This window comes from Squalius cephalus (genome assembly GCF_949319135.1).
Source record: "Squalius cephalus genome assembly, chromosome: 17".
Taxonomy (NCBI): Eukaryota; Metazoa; Chordata; class Actinopteri; order Cypriniformes; family Leuciscidae; genus Squalius; species Squalius cephalus.
Window position 1 is genome coordinate 12,179,774 of NC_137138.1, and position 26,003 is coordinate 12,205,776.

General features: G+C 37.3%; 1 protein-coding gene across 1 annotated transcript; it reads right to left on the bottom strand.

The window, feature by feature from the left end:
• Nucleotides 1-539: 539 nt before the first annotated feature.
• mmp11b (matrix metallopeptidase 11b) lies at nt 540-24,726 on the bottom strand. The gene is made up of 8 exons (XM_079898677.1): nt 24,449-24,726; nt 14,594-14,892; nt 9,431-9,574; nt 6,728-6,861; nt 5,577-5,815; nt 5,284-5,488; nt 3,807-4,067; nt 540-2,356 (listed from the first exon to the last, which is right to left on the bottom strand). Exons 1-8 carry the CDS (start codon nt 24,590-24,592, stop codon nt 2,229-2,231), a joined length of 1,554 nt encoding a protein of 517 aa, XP_079754803.1. The 5' UTR covers nt 24,593-24,726; the 3' UTR covers nt 540-2,228.
• Nucleotides 24,727-26,003: the final 1,277 nt, after the last annotated feature.

A 26,003-nucleotide genomic window follows, 5' to 3' on the forward strand; every position in this document is an offset into this window, starting at 1 on the left:
TAGAACATATTAGAACCAGACCAGAGAGGGTGGGATGGACACATTTGGCCCTTTTTACATCACCATAATATTATTCCCATTGCATTTAATGCATCTGATAAGATTCTGTGGTGGAAATGACATTTAAAATTGTAGATTATCCAAAAATTGTTAGAATTAAATACAGTATATTTTAAATATAAAATTAATGTTTTCAAATATTATTTTTATATATTAAAAAAATATATTTATGATGGATTGAGCTCAATAAAATAAAAGTCTGAGTCAAGGACAAGAGTAAAAAATAAATAAATAAAAAACAGGTTGCAAAATAATGAAGGCATAGTGAATAATTTCCACTATGTTATTCTCATAAACAATAAAAAAAAAATAATCTGTTGTTTCATAAAAATCATAAAAGTGGCCGAAGTTTAAGAAACACACAAACACTGATAATATTACAAGCTGTAAAGTAATTTAGGAGCAAAAGCTCTATCCAGAACCTTTGATTATTCATATGATCAAATTATCTCTGAAATGAGCCGAGACAACAGATAATTAGACAGAATACAATAAACGAAGAGAGGCTTTTATTGGAGCTGGAAATGTAATACAGTTCTTTTTACAAAATATTTACACAGTAAATGGATCATTAAAAACAATAACAAGAGAAAGAACTGATTACATGTCAAAAATTATAATAACAGTGAATGAGAAGTGTACAGTTTCTGTATATCAAAAGCCATCATTGCCCAGGCCGTAAGGATTATATACCTCAGTAGCCCCACTATGCAAAAAGTTTGATTGGAATTACACAACATGTGCACCAGTGACCTGCACTGTAAAATTATCACAATTGAAGAAGAGGTCTTCATAAGTCCTTTACACACACTGACAACCATTGTGAAATTGCCATTTCTCATTGAAAATGAATGAAATCGCTGTCGGTTTGAAGAGCACTAAATGCTTCAACAAACAAAATTTTAAAAATGTTCAGCTAGATCTACAAATTCCAGTAAACATTGGTAACAGAATTTGTATCACCTATATTTGTGTATATATCACCTAAAAGTGCCACTGAACTTAAACTGCTAATGTAAGTAGATATGGGGACTTTTATTTTGAAATATTTAGGGCATTAAAGGAACCTTCCAGATTTAATACACATTTTAGCAACAGCACCTGACACGCTGTCTATTACCAGTTCTTCCACTGAAAAAGAACAATTTAGATAACGTTACAACTAAAAAAAAACTCATTTTTATGGAGGAATTACTCTTTCTATTAGCACAACGTTCTGCTTTAACCCCCTTAGGAATCACTTGTAAGTGAAATTACAAGTTAGTTAAATCACTAACCCTTCCATTGTAAGTGCATTATAGTTAATGCATTTTTTATTTATTTTTTGCTTGTTTTTAAGGGCACAATTATCTTCTGCGGTAATCAACAGCATGTAACTGTTTTTTAACCCATAAAATTCTTTCAATTTGTCAAATAATTTATCTAATGGCATGGCACAATATGGTTTGTTAAAAAAATTACTTTTTTCCTAACACTATCAATACTGCCAAAAAATATACAAAAAATAAATAATCAATTACACAATACGTACGAAAAAGATTTTAAGGCCAGAATTTACTGCTTTTCCTGAGAGATGAGAGTCAATGTGTTTCCGTATATGGTTAAAGGGATAGTTCACCCAAAAATAACAATTCTGTAATCATTTACTCACCTTCATGTTGTTACAAACCTATATGAGTTTATTTCTTCTGTTGAACGCAGGTTGGTTACCAGACAGTTGGTAGCCCCCATTGACTCCCATGGAATCTTTTTTCCTACTGTGGAAGTCCGACATTCTTCAAAATATCTTCTTTTGTGTTGAAAAGATAAAATAAACTCATACAGGTTTGGAACAACTTGAGGGTGAGTAAGTAATGACACAATTTTCATTTTTGGGTGAACTATCCCTTTAAGTGGCGCAGATGTAGCATCTTGAGTGACAGACTGAATAGATACACAGTATCTGCTTGAAACCACAGAAAAGTGTTTAATCCAGTGGTCAGATATGGAGACTGCATATCTGACACTTTACCTGATTTTAAAAATAACCCTGCTCGAAAAACTAGAACTTGAGAACTTGAGCTTGACTGATTCAAAACTGTTTGTGGGGTACTAGTTGCACTAGGTGTGTGAAAAAGATGAACAAATTAGAAACTAATTTGCTAGTTATGCCTAGTTGCACCCATGATTCATCGATACAGGGCTGCAGAACAACCGAAGAAATCCATGCCAATATATCGTGGGTATCCCTCCAGAACCCTCACTTCCACTGGGTCAAACTTCCAGTACTGCTTCCCTCTCAAGAAGTGGGCGAAGCCTGTGGCAAGAAAAGGAACAGAATGACTCTAAAATGACCTTTGTAATTTCAAAAACATTTAAGAAACTATGTTTACATGCACCCTAATAATGTGTTTATAATGAGATTTAGGCAATACAATGTATTGCAATAACAACTGTGATGTGAGGGAGTGTGTGTGTGTGTGTGTGTGTGTGTGTGTGTGTGTGTGTGTGTGTGTGTGTGTGTGTGTGTGTGTGTTTGTGTGTGTGTGTGTGTGTGTGTGTGTGTGTGTGTGTGTGTGTGTGTGTGACTCATGTAAACACAATACCTAGATCAAATTGACTAATCTCATAATCATAGAACCTATAATCATAGTAAAAGTTGTGCCATTAATCACAATATACGGGCATTTTTACATTTTAATAGCATCTCTTCCATTCTGACCAAAGTGTGCATGTGCTTGTGACATACATCATGACGTTGTCATGCGCAGATTCGTAAACATAGTGGTAAAGGTATTACATTTTTGGGTGTATAATAAATATAATAAAGTGTATTGATGGTCAAACACATTGTAATGAAGACATTTGTAGATTAAAACCAGTAACACAGCTACTGTGTGTGAGGTATGGGAATAACAGTGGTAAAAATAACCAAAAATTTTTGTGAATAATGAAAATTGCATGAAAACATGAGTGAAGAAGTTTACTCGTGTCACATAAACATCTTACTGCGATTAAAGGGTTAATTATCTCATAATTTACCCTCAAGCCATCCTAGGTGTAAATTACTTTCTCCTTTCAGCCAAACACAATTATATAATTATTTAACACAATTATAGTCATATAAAAAAAAAAGATTTATAATGGGAGTGAATGGTACCACAGATTTTAAAGCCCAAAAAGCGCATCCATCCATCATAAAAGTAGTCCATATTTGTAACTATAATCACTGGCTTCCGGTAACGGCCGTACGCGAGTCTAGTTCCGGCAGAAGAGTGAACTCTGACCCGACGCATGGCGTATTGACGAACACGGAAGCACAGAGGATAGAGCAAAACAAAACACCGTTCACGAATTAGAAGTCTAAATTGTTCGCTAGAGGCGTCTAATACTACTCCAACATCCTACGTCCTACGTCATGCTTCAGGTCAGAGGTCACTCTTGCGCTGGAACTAGACTCGCGTACGGCCGTTACCGGAAGCCTTTATGAATATTTACTTTTAATATGAATGGATGCTCTATTATGGGCTTCAAAATCTCAGGTACTATTCACTCCCATTATAAAGCTTAGAAGAGCCAGGATCATTTTTTAATATAACTCTGATTGTGTTTGGCTGAAAGAAGAAAGTCATATACACCTATGGCTTTGAGGGTGAGTAAATTTCTGTATAATTTAAATTTTTGGGTGAACTAACCCTTTAAGTCCTTAACTCTGATTATTAGAAGAAAAAAAGAAAACTTAGTCCATGTCTCAGTGACAACCGTACCGAATCGGTCCTGGAAAGCAGCATCAATGTCACTGGGTATGCCTCTCCAGTCTCTCATGCTGCGAGGGTGGATGCTGTCTACACGGTTTTCCTTCAGGTTGAATCGCCAGTAGCTTCCTTTTTTGAAGAAGTAGATCTTCTGGGCCTTATCTTCCCCCCACATAAGGGCTGCCTGGATGTCGTTCACTGTTAGACCAAGTCGGCGTACAGAGTCCGGCCCTGTGATCTGCCGCTCTGCGTCAAACACCCAGTAACTCTGGCCTACAGAGAGAATAGTGGGTGAGAGAAGTTACATTAAACAGCGACTTATGAATTTTCCATTCATCTTGAACCCCTGCTAAGGCTGCTCAGTTTACTGGATTATTAGGGCACCAAAGGATATCTGGATTATAAAGTGCAATGCATGAAATGCATGCTTGGAATTGGAGAATTGCATGCTTGGGATTGCAGGATTTCTATATTTATATTTAAGGAACATTAAATGAATGTTAGGGGTTTAATACATCACAGCATCTGTGACATGATACAAAAAATAAAAAAGCTCAAATAAATTTGCATTGTAAATCAAAGTAAAATAACAAATGATAAACTAACAAACATAAAAATATACACGGTTTCAAATGTATAGCTGCAAAACTGAAAATGGTACATGATATTAAACCTGTCCATATCCCATACCCCAAATTTCAACTCCTGTCATAACCATGTAAAGCAGTCAATTTCATGCAGTATGCACAAATACTTCTACCAGAAAATGACTGTTTATGTGAAGAGAAATATGCCAGAACACATAGCTAGCCGATTCCCTCATACCCCACCTCAGTCTGTCTCTTTCTCTATTATCTTTTTGATAAAAATTGTTGGATAATGTTTTGTAAATGTTATTTGCTAGGGTTATTCCCAGATATCTCTTGTAGTCAAATTCGTTTGAGTAATTGAGCTAAAAGATCTAGTTTGCTTAGAGCAATTTCTTAATGATTTGTTTTGGCGCCAGTGCTCCCATGAGAAATCACCACAGAATCCTTCATTTTCCACATACTCTACCATTCGTTCATTCATTCATTCATTCATTCATTCATTGAAATACTTTTTTTATTCAGCAAGGTCATATTAATTTGATATGACAATAAATTTAAAGTGACAATAAATACATGTTACAAAACGCTGTTATTTTGAACATTCTGTTAATCCCAGTTTGCACAAAAGTGTTTTCAACACTAATTATAATAAGAAATGTTTAATGAGCAGCAAATCATCATATTTGAATGATTTCTGAAGGATCATGTGACTGAAGACTGAAATAATGGCTGCTGAAAATTCAGCTTTGCCATTTGAAATTGTAATAATAATACACAATATTACTGTACAAAACTCACTTGGTGAGCATAAGAGACATCTTAAAAAAAAGAAAATCAAAAAAGAAATTTCATACCCACCCAGACCTTTTGTATGTCTAATTTATTTTGAGACAATTTACCTTGGAAAAACCAGATATTTCCAGACTTGTCTTCAAAAGCAGCATCAATGTTGCCTGGGATTCCTCTCCAGTGCCTGGATGCCAGTGCAGGATATCCAGCCTGGAGTGTACCATCACGGATCCGCCATACATAACCCGACTTAAAGAAAAACAGCTCGCCTCGGATCATGGATACAGCATCAAAGTCGGTTTGGCAAGCATCAGGCTGGAAAGATAGGAAATAAATATAAAATATTAGAAGGATTTCCAAGATTCCCAAGATCAGACAGAATCAGCCATACTGTATAACTCACCACTGTACTTTCAATCTCATTGGTCTCTGTGACTTTGGGAGGTCTCTCTTCCTTCTTCCTTCTATCATCCGAAAGTTTGGATCCATAGAGGGACTGTATGCCACGCTTGTCATCTTCACTCAGTTGGAGCGGGTAGGAGAAGGTGTAGAAAGGAGACATCACTGCGCCTAGTTCCATGGAGTGCTGCAATCCTAAAACATGACCAATCTCATGAGCAGCCACCTGGAGGAGGTCAGTACCTAGTAAAAAGAAAGAGGATTAAAATATGTATATATATATATATAGAAAGAGAGAGAGAGAGAGAGAGAGAGAGAGAGAGAGAGAGAGAGAGAGAGAGAAGGTAATTTCTATATACTATATATATATATATATATATATATTTCTGACAAATATCATTGAGTGATTCAACTGATTCGCTCAAGCACACTGATTCCTTCGAAACAAGTGACTGCCTTTATGAGGGAGTCTTGAAACATTCTCTGAAACGATTAGTTTGATTCATTCAGGTACAAAACAAGCTTCAAGCTGTGTCCGAAAGCTTAAGAATGTTGCCTTTGGAGGATCAAGGATTGTTGAATGTTCCATTCTGTGACAGATGAGCTAAAAAATAAAGATGGCATCTGAAAGTTGGTGGTCAGTTTGTGTGTAAATACAGTATTGTGTCTGTACGCTTTTGACCAATGTTTTCCACTTCTGATGTCATTTCTAGCACGAAAATGCTATTGTAGTAATTAAATATTAGCTTAGTTATCACCAAAGCTCTCTCTACTTTGAGCCCTTTAAGCATTCACTCAAATGATTAAAAAACACTGATTCAGTCAGAAACAAAACACCACTACAGTGTGTTGCTCGGATATGGGCTGGGCTTATATTTGCTTGGACTTCGTTTGGAAGCATTTTTGCACAGTAAAAATTGACATTTTGGTATTTTGGAAATATGGAAATATTTTAAATGCACAAGACAGTTGTGCAAACTTCCTTTTGTTGAACAGCTGAATAAAGATGCTAAATTGTTAAAAAAGTATATTTTCTCTAGTACACTGAAAAATAAAAATGGCTAAATGGCTATATGCCACAAATAATTACAAAGAAACACAATTTTTTTTTTTTTTACAGTGCAGGGCACCAAATGAACCAGGATTCTCACTAACCCATACTGTTGCCCACTGTCCAAGACTCATCGTAGTCAAAGTGAATGTCTCCCTCCCGGTACGTTCGGGGAAAGAAGGCATGAGCCAGAATTCCTCCTGGACCATCAAAAGGAAGATTGTCTCCATGCCAGTACCTGAATGTGAAACACAGTCTCTCAGGCAACGGAACAATACCAATGACTCTCATTATCTTATTTCATCAACATGCCTAATGAGCTGATCACTGAAAAGAATTTTAGAAGCACACTTCGTATGGAATGGGTGAGAATAATGGCCTGCATAGAGGCATTGCTGTAATACCGTGCAACTGTTCCACATTATAGTACTGTAACTTCCACACCTCAGTAACTTTCCTGATTCCCTTGTTTTTAATGGAAAGCCAAATTCCACCCTGGCTGAATGGTACTGGATAAACCAAACTTTCCATTGTGAAATGTAGGGAGGTTAAATTACGCACATCCTTGCAGGATCATACATCTTTAAATCTTGAAGACCTGAAAGGTCGAGGAAGGCCACTATTCTGGCTAAAACAAACCCTCAAATGTTCGGTTAACTGCTATCCCATTGATGGAATCTGAGATTGAGTTAGAACAAATGAAATTGGCATGCCTAGAGCTCCACACTTAACTACACAAATCGACCCAGATGTTTTGCTTTATGCGAGATGGATCTAGATATTTCACTCTGCTTTGAAGAAAAACGCTATCCCTCATTGGAGCTTCAAACGTATGTATCTCAGAAAAACAATGACTGTATATCCGTGCTTTAATAAAAATCCAAGTTTTTATATGGACTTTAGTTTGCAAACTGAGAAAATGAAGCGCTGCAGGGAGCGAGAGCCACTGGCTTGAGCAAAACAAAATACACTGTTGAAAAAGAGGACATTTATATTGGTCTGATGTGTTGTGTAAAAAGCATTAAAACACCTCAGCTTTTTAATGACAATTATTGTGTTTCTTCTCCAAATTGTTTATTATGCTACCAGGTGGTGAGTAATCTGCTACCACCTAAAGTAATGCTTTATAACATTCAGGTTAGTTTTTCAAAAAGAAAGAAATTGTGGGATTGATTTTAAGCCGCAGTGTTGCGTGTCCACATTTAGAGCTCAACCCCACGGGTGATCCGAGTTATGACTTTTCTTGTATGGGAATTTAAAACGTAACACACGTGCATGAATGGACGTGCAGTGTAAAATTTCAACCTATAATCCTAAACCGACACCCTCTCTAATCTCCCACTTCTAGGGGAGATGAAAAGCATCTATGTTTGACTAGTGAAGTGGAAACTTTTCCTCTTTGTGTCAATGAACACACATCTCTCAACTGACAATGTGGTGTTACAAGCTCAGTGAAATGAGAGCCAGAGAAACAGTTTTCATCAATAAAATACAGATTTTTAGAATATAAAGTGAAAGTGAGCTAAATAGAAAGTAGTTGCTTAATGTGTTCTTTTTTTCACTGCAGATTCTTGGAATGCAACTTGCACACTTTAAAGGGGTCACAATAAATCAGAATTGTATTAATCTTTTTAAAATAAGAGTTTCATGGACTGTGAAACATTCTGTAGGCTAATTTTCAGAGCTTTTTCTTCCAAATTCCAAAAGATAATATAAGACTATTGAAATTAAGCTGCAAATATGACTTATTCAGAAATATTTCTCCCCATAAACAAGCTCATTACATATTCAAGGACGTCAGCCAATCACAACAGAGTACATTTACATACCCCTAAAGGTGCAATAAAAAACATCAAACCGGGTTGAAAATGTTCATGCATACATTATGATGCAAGACTCCTAAACTGGACCCAGGGGCATCGTACTGGGGGTAAAACCAGTACTGATTACCAGGGCCCCAAGGGGAGAGAGGGCCCTTGGAATATATTTGATTTTACCTGGATATTTTCATTTCCTAATTAAATTTCATAATGAATGTCAGATGAAATGTAAAGTTGATGTATTGGCTGAATAACTTGGATGATTGACTAACTGGTCCCACCCCTTGCTAATGCGCCAAATGGTTTAGTCCATCTGCACGCATTTTGTTTATGTTAGTTGAGCATCTGGTGGAGCGCAAACTTCTGCTGTAGAAATTTCTTTCTCAAAAGAAAGCCAAATCAGACCACCAAAAAAGAAGGGAAAGAAAACAAAATGAGGGGAAACAATTGGTAACTGATTTCTTTTCAAAGAAAGGTGAGCACAAACTAGAACACAAAATCTATAATGCTAAACTGCTTGAATATCTCCGCGATCGTTAGAGCTAAAAATGAACTAAGACAACCCATTGAAAGAGCAGAACATACACTTTCAGATGATAATTTGGTTATACATGTAATCTGGGGTAAAGGCTAAATAAATAAACTGTACACTAACAATGCTGTTTGCATACAACACACCATTATAATAGCCTAAATTGAAACCTGTTTAATTTTAAATTAATAGGCTATAATATCTAAAATTAGCAATAATTAGCAATTTTATAGCCTACATTGGGAGTTACAAATTGAGGAACATGGGGGCCCATCAGGACTGCCTATGCATAGGGCCCGGGATCTTGTGCTACACCCCTGACTGGACCTCAAGTGAAAAAAAGAAAATGACAAAATGTTTGTGACCCCTTTAAACACATCAACAGTGAGGTCATCATGGATTCTGACACATGCAAGGCACACAGTGGACAGTGAAAAAAACTTCTTTTTTTTTACCTGTTAAAGTCGATCATGATATCCGCCCGTCCGCTGACGACCTCAGTAAAGGTGAGAGGGGTGACGTCACTCCAGGCCCGCAGTGCCTCCTGCAGCACTTCTCGGACTTTCTCTAAACTCATCTGCCAAGGGGTCCGCATGATCCTGTAACACGAGCGCAAACGCTCATTACAGACCACCCATTTGGATGAAAGTGCATGACCTCCATAATCCCCTTTATTTAAACATGTTTGCTACCCTTCTTGGTGGTGAACTAAGGAACTGGATCAGAATCTGTCTTGTGTGAAAAGCCAAGCACAGTCTGAATGTTTGCCTAGTTAGGCACGATACCCACTACTACTACGCTCTCTGACCACAATCACAAAACAAATGTGATACTTGATCAGTGTGTGACAGTGATGGCACCCCTATCCAGGATTGTTTAAGTGGTTAAGCATTGTAGAAATACATAGCATCATATTTCTCCACTCTTTTGTTTCTTAATTCAAAACAATTCACAATAGACTGCACTAGTGGCAATTTTTTTGAAGAGGCTTTAGTAGCATTCTTCCTTGAATTAGATTTGCTTCCTCCTAAAAACAAACAGTTGTTCTTTCTATTCTTGCTAAACAGCTAAGATGTTTGAATGCTGTTTAAAAATTAAAATGCTACTTTCATCCCTCATGGAGTGAGCCCAGAGGATTAACTTCTCTCAGATGAAAGACGACCTGCATCATAAAGCTTGCTGAGTGATGGAGACATGCATGCTTATTTTCACAAGCTGAATCCCCACCGAGCGCATTTAAACGTGGACCACAAGTCTGTATCATGTTCCACAAAGCTTCCCTCTGGTGCATTTCATTAAAAAAAAATAATGAAATGTTTTAAAGCAGCACATCTGAAGTATTGTTTAGCTCCTGACCTGCAGCTATAGTGACTGGTCCCTCTATGTTGTTTTCATGCTTGGACACCTTCATGCTTTGGTCATTATTAGCTTTGTGGGACGGGGGATCGCTCTGGGGTTGCATGTTGGAGCCACAGACCATCTCAGATCGTGGGGCCTCTGCCGTCTGCAAGCCCAGACAGGAGCTATGACAGCGGGAGAGAGCCCAGTGTGGTAGTCTGTGGATTAAAAAAAATGTCCTGCCATATTCGCTGTTCCAATTAGAATTCTAGGATCATGTTCTTAACTCTTGACTCTCGCTACAGTCAAGGTTTAGACTAGTGACTTTTACAGTGGCCCCAAAAAACATAAAGTCAATGGTTTTTAAACTGGGGTTCCCCAGGGGACCACAAGAGGCCTCCATATGGAACTCGCTGCACAGGTGTTGTTCATTATTATCCACTGAAGGTGCACTTACACTAGACTTTGGTGTATTCACACCAGGAAAGTCCGCTAGTTCACTTGCTTTGGTCCGGACCAAATACAGTGTTGATTTTTGTTTATTTGGTGTGGTTCGCTTTAACACTGCCCTTTTTGCAAGTGAACCAAAATTTGTAAACAAAACCTCACGTGTGCTAAGGTCATCCATTCATTGGACAGATTTTCGAACCAGAGTTCGTTTGGAACCGGACCGAGAACACCTCTTCAGCTGGATCACGGTACGGGTGTTTGGTCCGCACCCGAGTGCGATTGCTGTATTCACATCTGCCCAAAAGATCCACACCAAGAGGGGAAACGACCTTAAGTTGGATTCAATCGAACCAAACAAGACAGATGTGAATACATCCTAAGAGTGTGTTTGGTTCAATTTGGTTCAGACTCTGGTGCGATTGCTCTGTTAGTGAGGTTAACTTGAATAAGTGTGAACACTGCCATCCAAACCCTGGTGCGGACCAAACAAGCGATCGAGACCAACCTTTTTCATACAAATTGTCGAGCGGTTCGACTGAAATATGAACGCAACACGGACCAAAGTAATTTAAACAAAGCAAAAACAGGACATGACATCACAAGATGCAACCCTAAAAAAGGATAGAAGGCTCAATCATACCTGTATAAGGAGCTACAATGTCCATCACAGTTCGGTACATGCACCTGATCCGCCAACTCATTGCAGGAGATCTTTGTTTGTGTGTGTGGTGGAGGGATTCCTGCCACTGTTTTGACTCCTTTACACATTTTATAAGCTCTTCACAAATTTTCAGATGGTCAAAATATTATATACGAATGCACATACAATGAGCACATTTAGCCCAGAACACAGCATAGTTTTAGATGTTTGACAAGTTCCGTCACAAATACGTTTTTTTTCTTTTTTATCTTTAGGTTCTGTCTTAAAAATGACAGTGTGAGCATTAAGTGAACCAGGACAAAAAGTATTATTTTGTTTTTTCACACCCTAAGGGCGTTTTCCTGGCTCACAGCATTTTGCCCTGGAACCTGGTGTGTTTTCTACCCTTAGTTTGGTTCGTATATGAACATGGCAATTGAAAAGGAAAGGGAAACTCCTACAAATGCATATGCAATAAGGTCAGCCACAAGAATAGCTGCGTCCACGCCTTTACAGCGCTCATTTTTCACTGCGTCTTTAGTAAATCCTGACAGTATTTTAACGCCAAAATAGTTTGATTTATCAATCAGAGCGGGAATCAAGGGTGCATTCATAAGTGTTTGCGAGTGTCACGACAGCTACAGATGAAACCACAATAAACCCGCGGAGTGAATGTCAATCCATCTTGATGGATGACGCAGGGAACGTAAACAGGTGAATTCTGACCAATAAGAGGACACTTTTACTCACATGTGACTTGCATAAACACATTTTGGTACACTTTGAAATGTTGCCTTGTGAAAGCGAACCGAACCAGGAAGAAAATGCAACATTGTAACAAATTATGTCCCTGTTTCGGAAAAAAGCAAACGATATATAGGTCTGAAAACGCCCTAAGACGCAAATTACTTCAGACTCAAAAAAACTGCACACATGTGACATGAGAAACACATACTCATTAAAACAGTCATTAAAGTAAAGAAACTCAATTGAAAGCGTGGGAGTGGGGGTAGGACGGGGTTTGGTGTTTTTGAGCTCACTGTGCACATGTACAGTCCGTCATTAAGTGAGGGGACAAATTACAGAGGACAGTGAGGTGCTATAGCTCATAAACAACCTTCAGAGACGTGAGTCATGACAGCACATAGTGGCACAGCATTAGAATGGTGCTGACTGGGGTATGCTGGGGATAAGGTATGTGTGTGTGTTGTCTTGTCATCAGATTCTGATGAGGCAGCATCTAGGTTACAAATTACACGATTTCGGGCGGGAAGGAATCTAATGGTCATTTTCAGGGTGCAACACGGTTAGGTTTGTCTTGCTCAACCCAGTTGGCCAAACATCAACTGAGACAAAAAAAAAGGTTTTTGCTATATATTTGTTATATTTAAATTTTAAATGCGATTAAGAATTGCAAGGGATGGACCAATATTAAAATTCTTCATTTTCACTTTAAAATCGGAATGAAATGGAAATTTCACGGAAATCCCACTTCTTTCTTACAATAGACAGAAAGCTTGCATTCAGATCTGCCTCCATTCAATAAATAACCGATGGGTAAATCCAAGACCCTATTGTACATTTTTTTTTCCTTTTCCGATAATGTAGTGCTGTATGTCACAATATGGAAGAAAATATCTGTCACTACTTCCCTGCTACCCAAAGGACTATTTTTCTGTTAAGACTTCCGTCTCTACAGTATGCAGATGTAAAGTTTGCCCTACAGAAAAGTTGGTTGATTTGGATGGAGAACCACGGGAGATTTATGGGCTGTGATATTTTATGGGAAGGGCCATAAATCAAGGGGCAGTTTTAATCATGGTTGTACGCCTGGTTTTCTGTGTCTAAGGCCCTCATCTCACCCCCCGCTGAGCACTGAACAGAAAACTAGAAGCATTTGGGCTCCGCTGCCGTAATAACACACACGAGTGCTCTGAAATGTAACCCTGATCTTCTCCTGATCTACTGATTTGAGATTACTGAGGAGTCCTGTCCGGTGGGAACCATCTTAGACAAAGACGTACGAGGCAAGTCAGTCAAAACATGAAGTGGTGAGCAGACAACCACAATAGTAAGGTCATCATGTCAATCAAAAAGGTTCTTAAAGGGATTGTTAACCCAAAAATGCATTGTGCTGTCACCATTTATTCAGCCTCATGTCATTCCAAACCTGTTTGCCTTTATTTCTTCTGTGCAACACAAAAGAGGATAGTTTGAAGAAAGCCAGTGACGTTCAAAACAGCATTGATTTTCATTGTATGAAAAAAAGACATTTTGAGACCATTTCAAAATATCTTCTTTTCCAATAGAAAGTTTTTGGAATGACATGAGGGTGAGTAAAGAGTAATTTTCATTTTGGGTGAACACTACCTTTAAAAACCAATAAAATTCAAGTTGACTTGAATAGCACCTGTGTGCTCTCTCTCTCTCTCTCTCTCTCTCTCTCTCTCTCTCTCTCTCTCTCTCTCTCTCTCTCTCTCTCTCTCTCTCCATGTGTGTGTGTGTGGTTCTGCCATTTTTTGGTCCCCATGATGATGGGTGATGATGGTTTCCTGTGATGGGTAGGTTTATAGGATAGATTAGGTTGTACAGTATAAAATCATATTGAAAGTCCCCATAAAACATGAAAAAAAACGTGTGTGTGTGTGTGTGTGCGTTTAAGAAAATGATTAACTGTTTTAAATCAAAGTGGGTTTGGTATTTAGCTGTGTTCTGGAGCCATGCAGTCCCGGGTCTGAGACAGTTTACTGCTTCTAATTAAATGGGTGCAATGCTGGAAAGAGTGTGTGGTCTTCTTTACAACTGATAAGAACTATAGGAAATGTGAGAAGATAAAGAGAGAAACATTCTGATTTATATTCCTAGCATTTCCTGTGTGGGGTGTAAAATACTGTATTTCTGCCATAAAAAGCTAATATTTCATTTAAAAACACACTTTAATAAGAAAAAAAAACCTTAATGAATAGATTCAGTCAGATGTGTGTTGACTAAATTTAGAATACTAAAAATAATATCATTGCCTCAGTGAGGCCTTTGTTGTGTAAGGCTCAAAATGGTGCGTTGGCAAATACATCAAAGTTGTTTTCCCCCATTTACGATTTTATGTTTCATTCATTTTATGTCTATCATCGCAATAAGTGTAGACACAGCAACCAAATACAACCGCAACCACCATCCGTGCAAGTCTTACTTGTATGTGAGGTCTGTTTTGTCCCAGCGTCCTCCGAACAAATCAAAGCGTTTTCGGCGATGACGGCCCCCAAGCAAACCTACTTTGTGGGCTGAGTAATGAAGGGCGTTCCCTCCCTTCTCTGAAGGGTAGTCTGGGACTCCACAGCGAGGCCTGTTCCAGAACTCAGTGTCATTCTTGGGAAGAGCCGAGTGTGGGTGCACTCTCTTATTGCCAGAGTCTTCACTCAGGGTATCCTGAACATAATGAAGTTGGTTCATCTTTTTGAGGCCATGGTGATGGGTCTTTTGAGGCCAGTCCTGTCAACACAAACATAAGCTGTCAATCAAATGCACCTTTGACAAGAAACACCTTCATTCTTAGATGCTACACAATTTAAATGGGTTGGTTTGGTTTGGTTTTGCGGTGGCTTTTTCTGGGTGGTTTTTAAAGGGTACATAACATGCACAGTTTCACCTAATCTCATGTTAATCTTGAGTACCTATAGAGTAGTAGTGCATCCTTAATATCTCAAAAAAGTGTTTAGTTTTATTATATTTAGAAAAGAAAAATACAGCTTTCCGATTCTCTCCGGAAAAAGCCGAGGTCCTGGAGGCGGAGCTATAGAGTCAAGCGGTAGTGCTTGATTTCCAGCAAAAGACAGAAATCTGATCCAGTTGTACTTACATGAATGGGGTCTTTTATCACTGGGACCGCTCCACGTTTTAATAGCAAACGATTTGCAAATCCAGCGTCGACCTGAGCCTTGTTAATAAAACATTCGTCACTGAAACGACCAGAACACACAACCGCACTTCCTACACTCCGTTGCTGCCCCGGAAAAACAAACTGCATCCACTGTTCCTGTAACACTGGGTTCTTTGGAAAGCTGGACACGGTAAGCTTTCCCTCACATCCAAATACACACTTTTTTGGAGACATTCTTGAACAAATCCTATGCAGCGCTGCCGATGATTTCCTGTTGAAGCGCGTTGATGTGCGCGGTCTCGCTCTCCTCTAGTCGACGTGCTCGCGGGCGAGCTTTTCCGAGAGAAATGCTCATATAAGGAGTTCCACTCTGATCTACGTCATTAGATCCACGATCTAAAAAAACCAGCCGAAACTTGTACCAACCCGGAAGTAAGATTTTCAGCATAGAAATTCTCCGTTATTCGTCCAAAATATTTTTTTAAAACTTTGCCCATGTTTAGCATGAGAATCTATCTCTTTAACACTGTAAACAACTCTGAATACATGAAACACCATTGTACCCCCCCTTTAAGGTGATGCTATCAGTATTGTTATTGTTAATTAAAACTATTACAAATCTTTCTGTTAATTGAAATAAAGCTGAAATAGAAAGATGCTAAACTTAAAAAAACCTAAATGAAATTAGGAATGTTGCCTTAGCAACTTGCTGAAAAAAAAACAAGTTTAAGTTGAAGTAATAAAATGACTAAAATTAAAACTTAAATAAAATAAAAATAAAATAAAGCTCAATAGAAATATTTTTTTAAAATAATAAAAATGGCAAAATTACAAAAATACAAAAACTTAAACTAAAAAATTAATGTAACTAAAATATCAAAGAAACTAAAATAACTAAAAATATAAACTTAAACTAAAATATAAAAATAAATGGCAATTCAAAATACATAAATAATACTAAAATAACACTGTTCTGAGTGGTTTCTAAGCTGAAAAAGATTAAATAAAACAATAGCTGAAATAAAATAAAATATTAATATTAGATGAAAAACTTATTAACTTCAACTTCTTTTTTTCAGTTTGTTGCCAACATTTCTCATTTTAGGTTAAGTTTTTTTTAAACTAAAACTACTAAAACTGAAATAAAAATAAATTACTAAATAGAAATATTTAAAAAATAATACAAAATATAATAATACATAATTACTAAAACAAACCAAAATTTAAATGTAACTAAATATAAACTAAAATATAAACTAAAAAAATATAAAAACTAATTTGAATCATTTTAAAAATTATAAAAAATATAAACGGTAACGTGTTTTTTTTTTTGTTTTTTTTTTAAAAAGCTGATAAAAAGATACAATTCCAAATATATACTATAATAGTAAATTAAAAATGCTTGGGTGCTTGGGTTGCTAGGGTGTTCTGGGTAGTTTCTAAGGTGTTGCATGGTGGTTGCTTGGGTGTTCTGGTTGGACAAACAGTAAGGTGAAGGGGGCAAATAAGGCTACATTGTTGGCTACATTGGGAGCGGTCAAATTATAGTTATACAGAAGTTGGTTTTACGTCACTGATAATTTGCAAGAAGCATTATCACAGTCAATTTCCTCAACCAAATTTCAAGGAAATAGTTATGTTAATGGACTAGGAGGTTAGTTGCCTGAAGGGAAAGTCAGATTGCCCCAATATCGCTCTTTCTCCAAACCTCTCTACTCCAGCTGTGCTGGTTTAACCCCCCCCCCCCCCCCCCCCCCCTCTCTCTCTCTCTCTCTCTCTCTCTCTCTCTCTCTCTCTCTCTCTCTCTCGCTTTCCTTCTCTATACCTACTTCTCTCTAATTTGTGCATGGTTAAGAGGCCAGGGGTGGTATAGGGTGAACTATTTTTTTTAAATGCTTTTAAAAATCCTTCCGCCACTCATAGCCATAAGAAGTCTTTTAAAAGCTGTAATTTAAGTACAAGACATATTTAGACAACCATAAAACATTTAGAAATATAAAGCAGCATGTCTGAAAAGAAAAAAGCCATTTGTTTAAGTGTTTCTTTATCACAGAGAGCAGGTTGGACTACTATTTGAAGCGAGTGGCTTTAAAAGTGACTAAAAATGAGTGGCCATGGATGGCTTTTTTCCCATGTTTTTGACTTTTTTCATTTGCTGTAGACAACAAGCAATTCATGACAACTCTTCAGTTAACACTGTGTCCTAACAAAATGGTAAAACGACCAGGGATAAAATCTTGTGACCACGACAAAGAATGAATGACAGGACAGTTAATCTCTCTGTATCTTTTTTGTCGCACTGGCTTGCCCCGCCCACTTTAAAATCTCATTGGTTCAAAAGCGTGCTCCACATTATAGAGAGCTGCTGCCGTGATGATGTATTTTTGTAGGCCAACCCGTAAGATAGAATCACCCTGGTTCCTTCGACAAAAAAACAATAGGATCTTTACATTGTCTATTGGATTATTGCAGAAAACGTGGCCAACAAACGTTTATGACATTTACACGTTTTGTTCATCATTGAAAATCTTGAAAATTAACATAACTTTAATCACAACTTGTTCACAACTAATCACAACTAATCACAACTAATCACAAGTTGTTAATCACAGCTTTAATCTTCACAAATTAACACAACTTTAAAAAATTTTGAAGCCTTTAATACATTGCCAGAAGTAAAAAAATATATAAACCTAGGCTATAAATGAATGGTTGCATGACTTCAAAGTCACCATCACTAATCTTCCGTCAACTCTTTAAGTCTTTATTTTGAAGCCTTCCGCCGTATATCAGATCGGCACAGTCCTTAACTATTTTTAAATCGTCTCTTTAAACTATTTTTTTCCCCTTGGCTTTCAATTCACTGTGAGCTTTTGTCGTTTTTTGTGTTGTTCAGCACTTTGGTCAGCTGTGCTTGCTGTTTTTAAATGTGCTATATAAATAAAAAAACGAACTTGAAACTTTATTTCAGAAACATTTTTCATGAAATTCTGAGTTAGAATAGTTTGCAAGAGCGTGATTATAAACACAGAAAACCTGTGAAAGCAAACTAATGAGTAGATTCGTTTTCCTTTTCGGTGTGGTGACGTTTAATATCCCGACAACCTCTGAAGTCCCATTTAGCCGCTTGTTAGCAACCACCTTTTAAAATTTTTTTTTTTTTTTTTTTTTACAAAATCTGATGTATTTTATGTCATAGAATAAGACATGAAAATAACTTGAGCTTGTGTTCACCACAGACTTTATTTCAAGCATTTAACAAAAAAAAAAAAACATTCAAAAAACCCATTGACTTCAGGACTATGGAACTAGAAAGGCGTAAATGCAAATTTCTGGGTTTTTGCCTAAAAAATATGCAATCCCTACAGCACTCTTTACATCAAACATCAAATATCATCTGATTGGCTACAAACAAACAGTTTCCCATTCAGTGCAAAGTGGCAAATTGCTTATTGCTGGAAACTTTTTGCGTAGCATCTGGTTAGAACACGGTGTAAATCAAGACAAATTCTAACAAATAAAAGGAAAAACAACCAAATATTTGTGGGCAAGTTGAGACATAGTACCTTGGTAAAAATCCACTGACATGTGAACTTGATAGCGTTGCTAAAACATGACCCCACACCCCCGGCAATGAGGAACCGCACAAATTCCACAGATAGAAGTGAAGAATTCACCGCACTTTATCTACTCTCAGTTTGTTTCTCAAATCCGCTGAGTGTGCATGGACTTTCCATGGGCTGAACCATCATTAAATGGTCATACATGTTGAAAGCATGTAATTTAAGCAGTCTCTAAACAACCTGGAGACAGGCAAGTTTTTTGTACAACAGTCAAGATTGTTTATTGTAGAGCAGTCAAACCTTTCAGCAATGACAAACTGGCCTCAAGACTACTTAGAGAGCGACGGAGGTGGAAGAAAAACACCCGGGTGTCTCAGGTTCAACGGGAGTCAAGGGTCAAAGGTTAAAGCCTAAATCAATAAAACAGACCCCTTGGGCCAAAGTAAACACACATACTCCCATTTCAAACCAAAACTCAGCAGACAGCCAATGTTTTTTCCCCTTCTAGAAATTTTTAACTGATAAATTCTGTATAACCAACACACAATACCGTTCAAACGTTTATGGTCGTTATTTTTATTTTATTTTTTACATTTTTTGGAAAGAAGTCTCATGTTCATCAATGCTGCATTTATTTAATCAAAAATACAGTAAAAAACATAATATTGTGACATTTTGATCAATGTAATGTGTCCTTGCTGAATAAAAGTTTGAATTTCTTTCAAAAAAACTAATCTTATACTGAATGGTAGTGTACATAAACTTTATAAAAAAAGTCATAGAAATACTATGAACTCTATGATCCAATTTTGTTACCACATTTCATAATATGCTATCAGTATGTTATACAAGGTGGAGGTGCTAAGTGCAAACAAGATGGATCAGGTTGCTGATGTAATGACACATATGTGTATATTATATCAGCTGAAACTGCTATAAGCATAGACTCAAAGCCAAGTCTCGTGAGAAACAGAATGCAGCCAGAACATCATTTTCTCAACAAACATCCCAACTATCAATCTATAATTAGATCTTATGAAACACTGCTCCATAATTGTGGTGAATCTAAGAGCTAAATTAAACTGAGACTTGTTGATATGTTCATAGTTCATGTTCATGTTCATTTTTACAAACCGTATAATTTTTCATACACATCTTTCAAGCTCCAAAAATGAAAACCAAAAATGGTGTGGTGACCTGTTCCTTTATGACTAATTCAAAAAAAGATAAAATGTTACTGCACTATTGAGGGACTGTGCTGGGAAATCTTTAGTTTTAATATTAGATTGTGCCAACAAATTACCCCAACACGCACACATCTCATTTTAACAATAGGCCCAATTTAAAGAACATTTTCTCAACCAGACATTCCTCAAGTCTGGGCATATTTTACAGCATCCACCTGCATGTAGTGAAACGTGAAAATGGAAGTCCATTCGGAAACCCACTGAAACGGCTTCAGAATTACCACTGCGGCCATACAAAACAAAACTCTCTTTTTCCAAACCTCATCATGTTGTGCACATTTTTGACATTTTTATGATACCTTCCTGACAGATATATGCCTCTCATCAGCTGAGAAACAAAAACAACTGGGAATTATTTTACCTTAAGCGGTAGTAACACCTTTACGCATTGAAACATCAGGCATTTGCGCCTGTGGGAAGATCTGGCATGTTCTAAACCATACAGAAGAACTATTAGTTTTAACACCTCCATTTATAATATAAAATATCCAACATTTGGGAATCATTTTTATGTAAATGAAAACAACTAGGCTGCATTTCTGCATAAATGTAATTCACTGCTCATGTTCACCACCATGTTCACCACCAGCATGTGCATCTGTAGGTCAACAGGCCAGTGGGTAAAAACTCTAACATGATACAGTATGTTATGCTGACACAAAACACAGAGATCATGAGCCGACGACAAGCCTTTGGGGGAAATCCAGAAGAAAAGAGCTGACATGTCAGTGCAAGAAGAAGGTCTAGAGAGAGATGGCGTGCCTGGCATCGTGCCATCTCTATAGGGTTCCTGAGGATAACCTCTTTGTTTGTAGCCGAATCTTTCTCTATGGGGCATCCGAATGATGTCACCAACTCCTGACAGATCCCTTACATTCATCAGCACAGCCGGCACCAGGAGCCAAACATTATGCGTTTCCAAAACAAACTCAAACGCCTATCTACATTCGGATGACTGTTTACTACTGACTCAGCAAGCCTTAAAAATACAGCCAACAGCACTTCCTATCATCCTGCTTTTCTGGCTTGGTTATTTATTTCCAGTGAAACTATGATACAAACATCCTGGCTCTGTCTCTTTGTCTCTCTCAAGCATGCCATTGTCCAGGGAAAAATTACAAACAAGAAATTCCAGCCTATAACAGGCATTTTCTGGCACATTGCAAATAGCCCACAACTAGAGATAATGAACGAACCAGAGGAAATCGGACTAGGGTAAATATTTACATGCAGAGACCTCCAGAGATCTGCATTCTTTTGGGGTTGTATACATAAGTTACAGTAAGTGATTACACTGAAAAGGAAGATTGTTTAGTGGGAACAGGATAAGGATTGAAGGATGTTGATTGAAGATGTTCATGCAAAAAGAGTGTAGCCTAGTGCATCCAAGGCAGACCGTCAGTGTCTACTCTAAAGTCAAGTCTAGGGAGGGAAAATACAAGTGCTTATAAATGTTTTAATGGTTTCCACTTGTCAACTCTTTCGCTTCCATGTGGAACGATTAGCCGATATCACATCTGATGTATTGCCAGAAGCAGCCATTAACTTGAAATAAAGGTATTTCAAGACCATAAGTTCTTTTGTCTCTTAATTTCAGTAGAAATAGGAAACAGCTGGTGAGAGGTTTCTAGATCTAAAGGTCAGGTGACTGGAAAATGGGGGGTTGAATCAGAACCAGGTACATCAGGGTTTCTGGTGTCAATCATGCTCTCATGTGAGCCTACGGGCAAGAAAGCTAAACCAAACCGCTCCACAGGTGTTGTGTTGCAAATGACCCTGACCTATAGATTCGACCCTCTCTAACTTTGTGTGTTCTTTTTTCTCATATGTTGAGACTGAGTTATAAGGATAACCAAAACTAAATAATTGGTGCTGATTAACAAGGGTGCCTAGAATGGGTAAGAAGATCTGTTCCTTTCCTCTCCCTAAAATTTTACAAAGGTTCTCTAAAACCTGGATTGTGCACGATTCAGAACTGAATTGAGAACACATTTTAAATTGCAATTCAGTTCTTGAATTTGAAACTGGATGCAACGGAAATTCAAAGAAAATAATATAACAAACTTTTGTCAAGACAAATTTTGAATGTTGGCTTGACAAAGACTTGTTTAAAAATTTGAAGAAAAAAAAAGAAGGTTTAAAAATCCAGACAGATGGACAGACAGATAGACCGGTGCCATAGAATGATAGACCGATAGATAGAACGGTCGGTCCGGTCGGTCAATTGATAGATAGATAGATAGATAGATAGATAGATAGATAGATAGATAGATAGATAGATAGATAGATAGATAGATAGATAGATAGATAGATAGATAGATAGATAGATAGATGATTTTAAAGAGGATGGATGGATGGATGGATAAATAGATAGATAAAAATCTTCTTCTCAAATTCCAATCAAACTTCCTTGTATTGTGTGGCCAATTCAATTCAAATTCTAGCTCATGATTTGAAAGGGAATTCAGAATTTGGCATAACCCTGTGGACTGCACATTAGTCATGTTTGGTTAGTGTGTTGACTGAGTTGTATAATGTTTTGGCAGTTCTCATGGAGCTTGCGATGCGTGCACAATGCCTTAAAGAAGGACATCAGCTTTTCTTTTTCTCAGGGGGGTCAACAAATGCAGTGGTAGCTATCTGGATCCTTCCATTTTCCTCTCTGTCAGCAAACACAGGGTTTGTTATCCTGCTCAGCGTACCAGATGACTTGTCCCTGCCTGCATAATCTCCTGCTCCCGCTTTGTCAACATTCAAGAACAAATTGACAGCACATGCTCCGCATCAGAGCTGCCTCTCTACTTTCAAACATGAACACTGTTTTTTAAAAACGGCTGGAGCTGGTTTGATTGCAGGTGCCATTCCTATTTGATTGGCAAAGTGGGTCAAGACAAACATACAATAAAAGTAAGCTGTTCTTTATAACCATATTGACAGCATGCATTGTTTCATTGTCATTTTGTGGTAATGCTTTGCATTCTGAAACAAAGACAGTGTTCAGTTGTTCTCCGCCCTGTTACAACTACTCGTTTCTGCTCTTTCATTCACAGTTTCAAATAGATATGTGTTTTTTAGCCCGACATTTTCCCTGGAAAAATCTCTGTATGGATATTTGCCAACTGGGTTACAACAGCCATCTGTAGTTCTTCTTTGTCCACTTCCTCTAAGCCCTACAAGCCCTCTCTTTCTTTGTGCAAAACAAAGTTCTTATAGCCAGATTTTAGTTCTTCGAGGATCAGCAAGAAGTTTAAACCATAAAGACTACAGGACAGTTAAACATCTTTTCTGAAACCAATTCAACATAAAAGAGCTGGGTTATAACATTCAGCTTTATGTATTCAAAGGCATGATACTGACAAATTAATGCAAAAGCAGTGAATTTATTTAACAATGGCTATATGTAATAAAAATACAAAATCAAACACTTGCACCACATCCTAAATGGCATCTGATGGAGCAGTTGAAGTGAGTTCATTTATAAATGTAAATGAACCTATAATTCCATTTCTAAACAGAAATAAGAATTCTATGCTAAGGTTCATTATAAATTGTTTTAGACCCTTAGACGTTATGTTATGGTGTTTTTGGAAGCCAGTTTGAATCGGTGCATTCACACACAAAACACTGCCTTTCACTTACTGCCAATAACTCATTGACCCAAACACACTACCTGACAAAAACAACAACATTCCAATAGTATATCCCACCCTTTAGACAAATGCAAATATGCTAAACTACACTTATTAACATTTACAACGAAATTCTCGATGGCACAGTCATAAAAATATAACAGAATCCAATAGAATAGAATCGAGACAAGATTCTTAAGGTGTATGAGTTGTTTGGTAAATGAGTAAAACAAGTCAATAAATAACTAAATACCTAAATAAAGAACATTAAGAGAATACTGGTAGCAGCATAAAATGTGAACGCAACTAATCAAAATTTTGCTTTTTCAAAGACAAAAAACGTAGATAATATTAATCTCCAGTTGCCAAACATTTCACTGATGCAACTATGAGCTTTGTGATAAAAAAACTAAACAAAAACTAATCTCTGCTGGTCAGAGGTATTGCCTTCTTTTCTCATCTACACAAGTTTTGTTTATTATATAGGCCTAGCATATCTTGTGTAGATCCCTGTGAAACAGGTGAATGGTAACAAACGGGTAATAAATCATGTTCCAAGAAACTTCATCACTTGTTCACAGTGAAACATAGGCTTATATGTCAATATTTGCGACTCATTCGTTTAGATATGTTTTTTCCCCCAAGTATATCTTTATTTCAAGTTACTTATGTTAATTGTTACTATTTTCTATAGAGATAGTCTCTTAAAATAATTTTAAAATCACTCACCGCAGCAGGTTTGTTGTACCTGTAGCTGTTTCCGTCTGGAACCGGTAGGGAATGAATGCACACTGAACAGTATAAGACTGCAGCGACAAGCTGTGCAGATCGCATCATCCTGCTGTGATTCAGAGCCGCACGCACCACCTGCATGCGCGCGGGACACTTTACTAGACGAGCGCGAGAGAGAGAGAGAGCGCGCGCGCCTGTCTGTCGAGCTTTACTGTGACCAAGCGCGGACTAGCCGAGGGATTTATACTCTCTGATTTCTTTGTTCTCTTTTCTTCAAATTACACTTGTCTTTCAGGGGCTGGGGTGGCAAGTTCATCGGCAATCACGTGATCCAGCCCTCCATTCCTCTGGCGCGCTCCGTCGCGAGAGGGGAGACTGTGGGTAGAGAGCAGGATTGGTTTTCAGTGATGTGGGTTAGCAGGAGAGGTTTAGATAGGCTAGTAACCCTCCTCTCTAACAGTTGGATAAGGTAATAATATGCTGTTAACATTTTGTAAGTCGTTTTATTAAATACGTGTCCGCCTGCTTACTTGTTTAATAGGTGATTTTAAGCCAATTTCTAAAGTGCACCTGTTCCATTTAACCCCTAAATTATATTATCTACAGATTAAAATGATATCATGTTAAATATTTTACAAATAAAAAAATGCAATATATATATAGTGTGTGTGTATATATGTGTGACCCTGGACCACAAAACCACAAAAAGTCATGGTCCATTTTTTTAAATTGAGATTTATACATCATCTGAATAAATAAGCTTTCCACTGATGTATGGTTTGTTAGGATAGGACAATATTTGGGCGAGATACAACTATTTGAAAATCTGAGGGTGCAAAAAATCAAAACATTGAGAAAATCACCTTTAAAGTTGGCCATTTATGTTCGCGATTGTGTTGCATTCACTCACAAAAATAAATGTTTTATAATATTTACGGTAGGAAATGTACAAAATATCTTCATGGAAGATGATCTTTACTTAATATCCTAATGATTTTTGGCATAAAAGAAAAATCTATAATTTTGGCCCATACAATGTATTGTTGGCTATTGCCACATATATACCCGTGCGACTTGTGACTGGTTTTGTGATCCAGGGTCACATATATAGTGTTGATTCAGAATAATTGGGTTATAAAAACTTTACTTTTGTATCACTTTTTTACCAATTTGAATTTGTTTACTGTAAGAACTAATAAAAAAATAAAAAAGGAATATAAGGCATTAAATTTGAAATTACTATAAACAGTAACCTGTCTCATATACATAAGGGTTAAAATCATTAATAGAGGAGAAACAATACTGGAGATGAAAGGTTTATACGTGAGTAAAATACAGACTTGCTTTTTTTGAGATTGAAACAAAGGCTGTGTTCTCTATTTGGCACCGCTCAGAAAGTGGCATGCTTGATTTATCCACCTGACCCTAAAAGCACCTGACAATGAGAAGACACATTTCTCAGATGCCTCTGGTTAAAGCGCATGAACAGTGTCATTAGTGTTGAGTCCATTGTTGAGGAAATTGCCTGCTCGGGAAGCAAGCAAATTAAAGG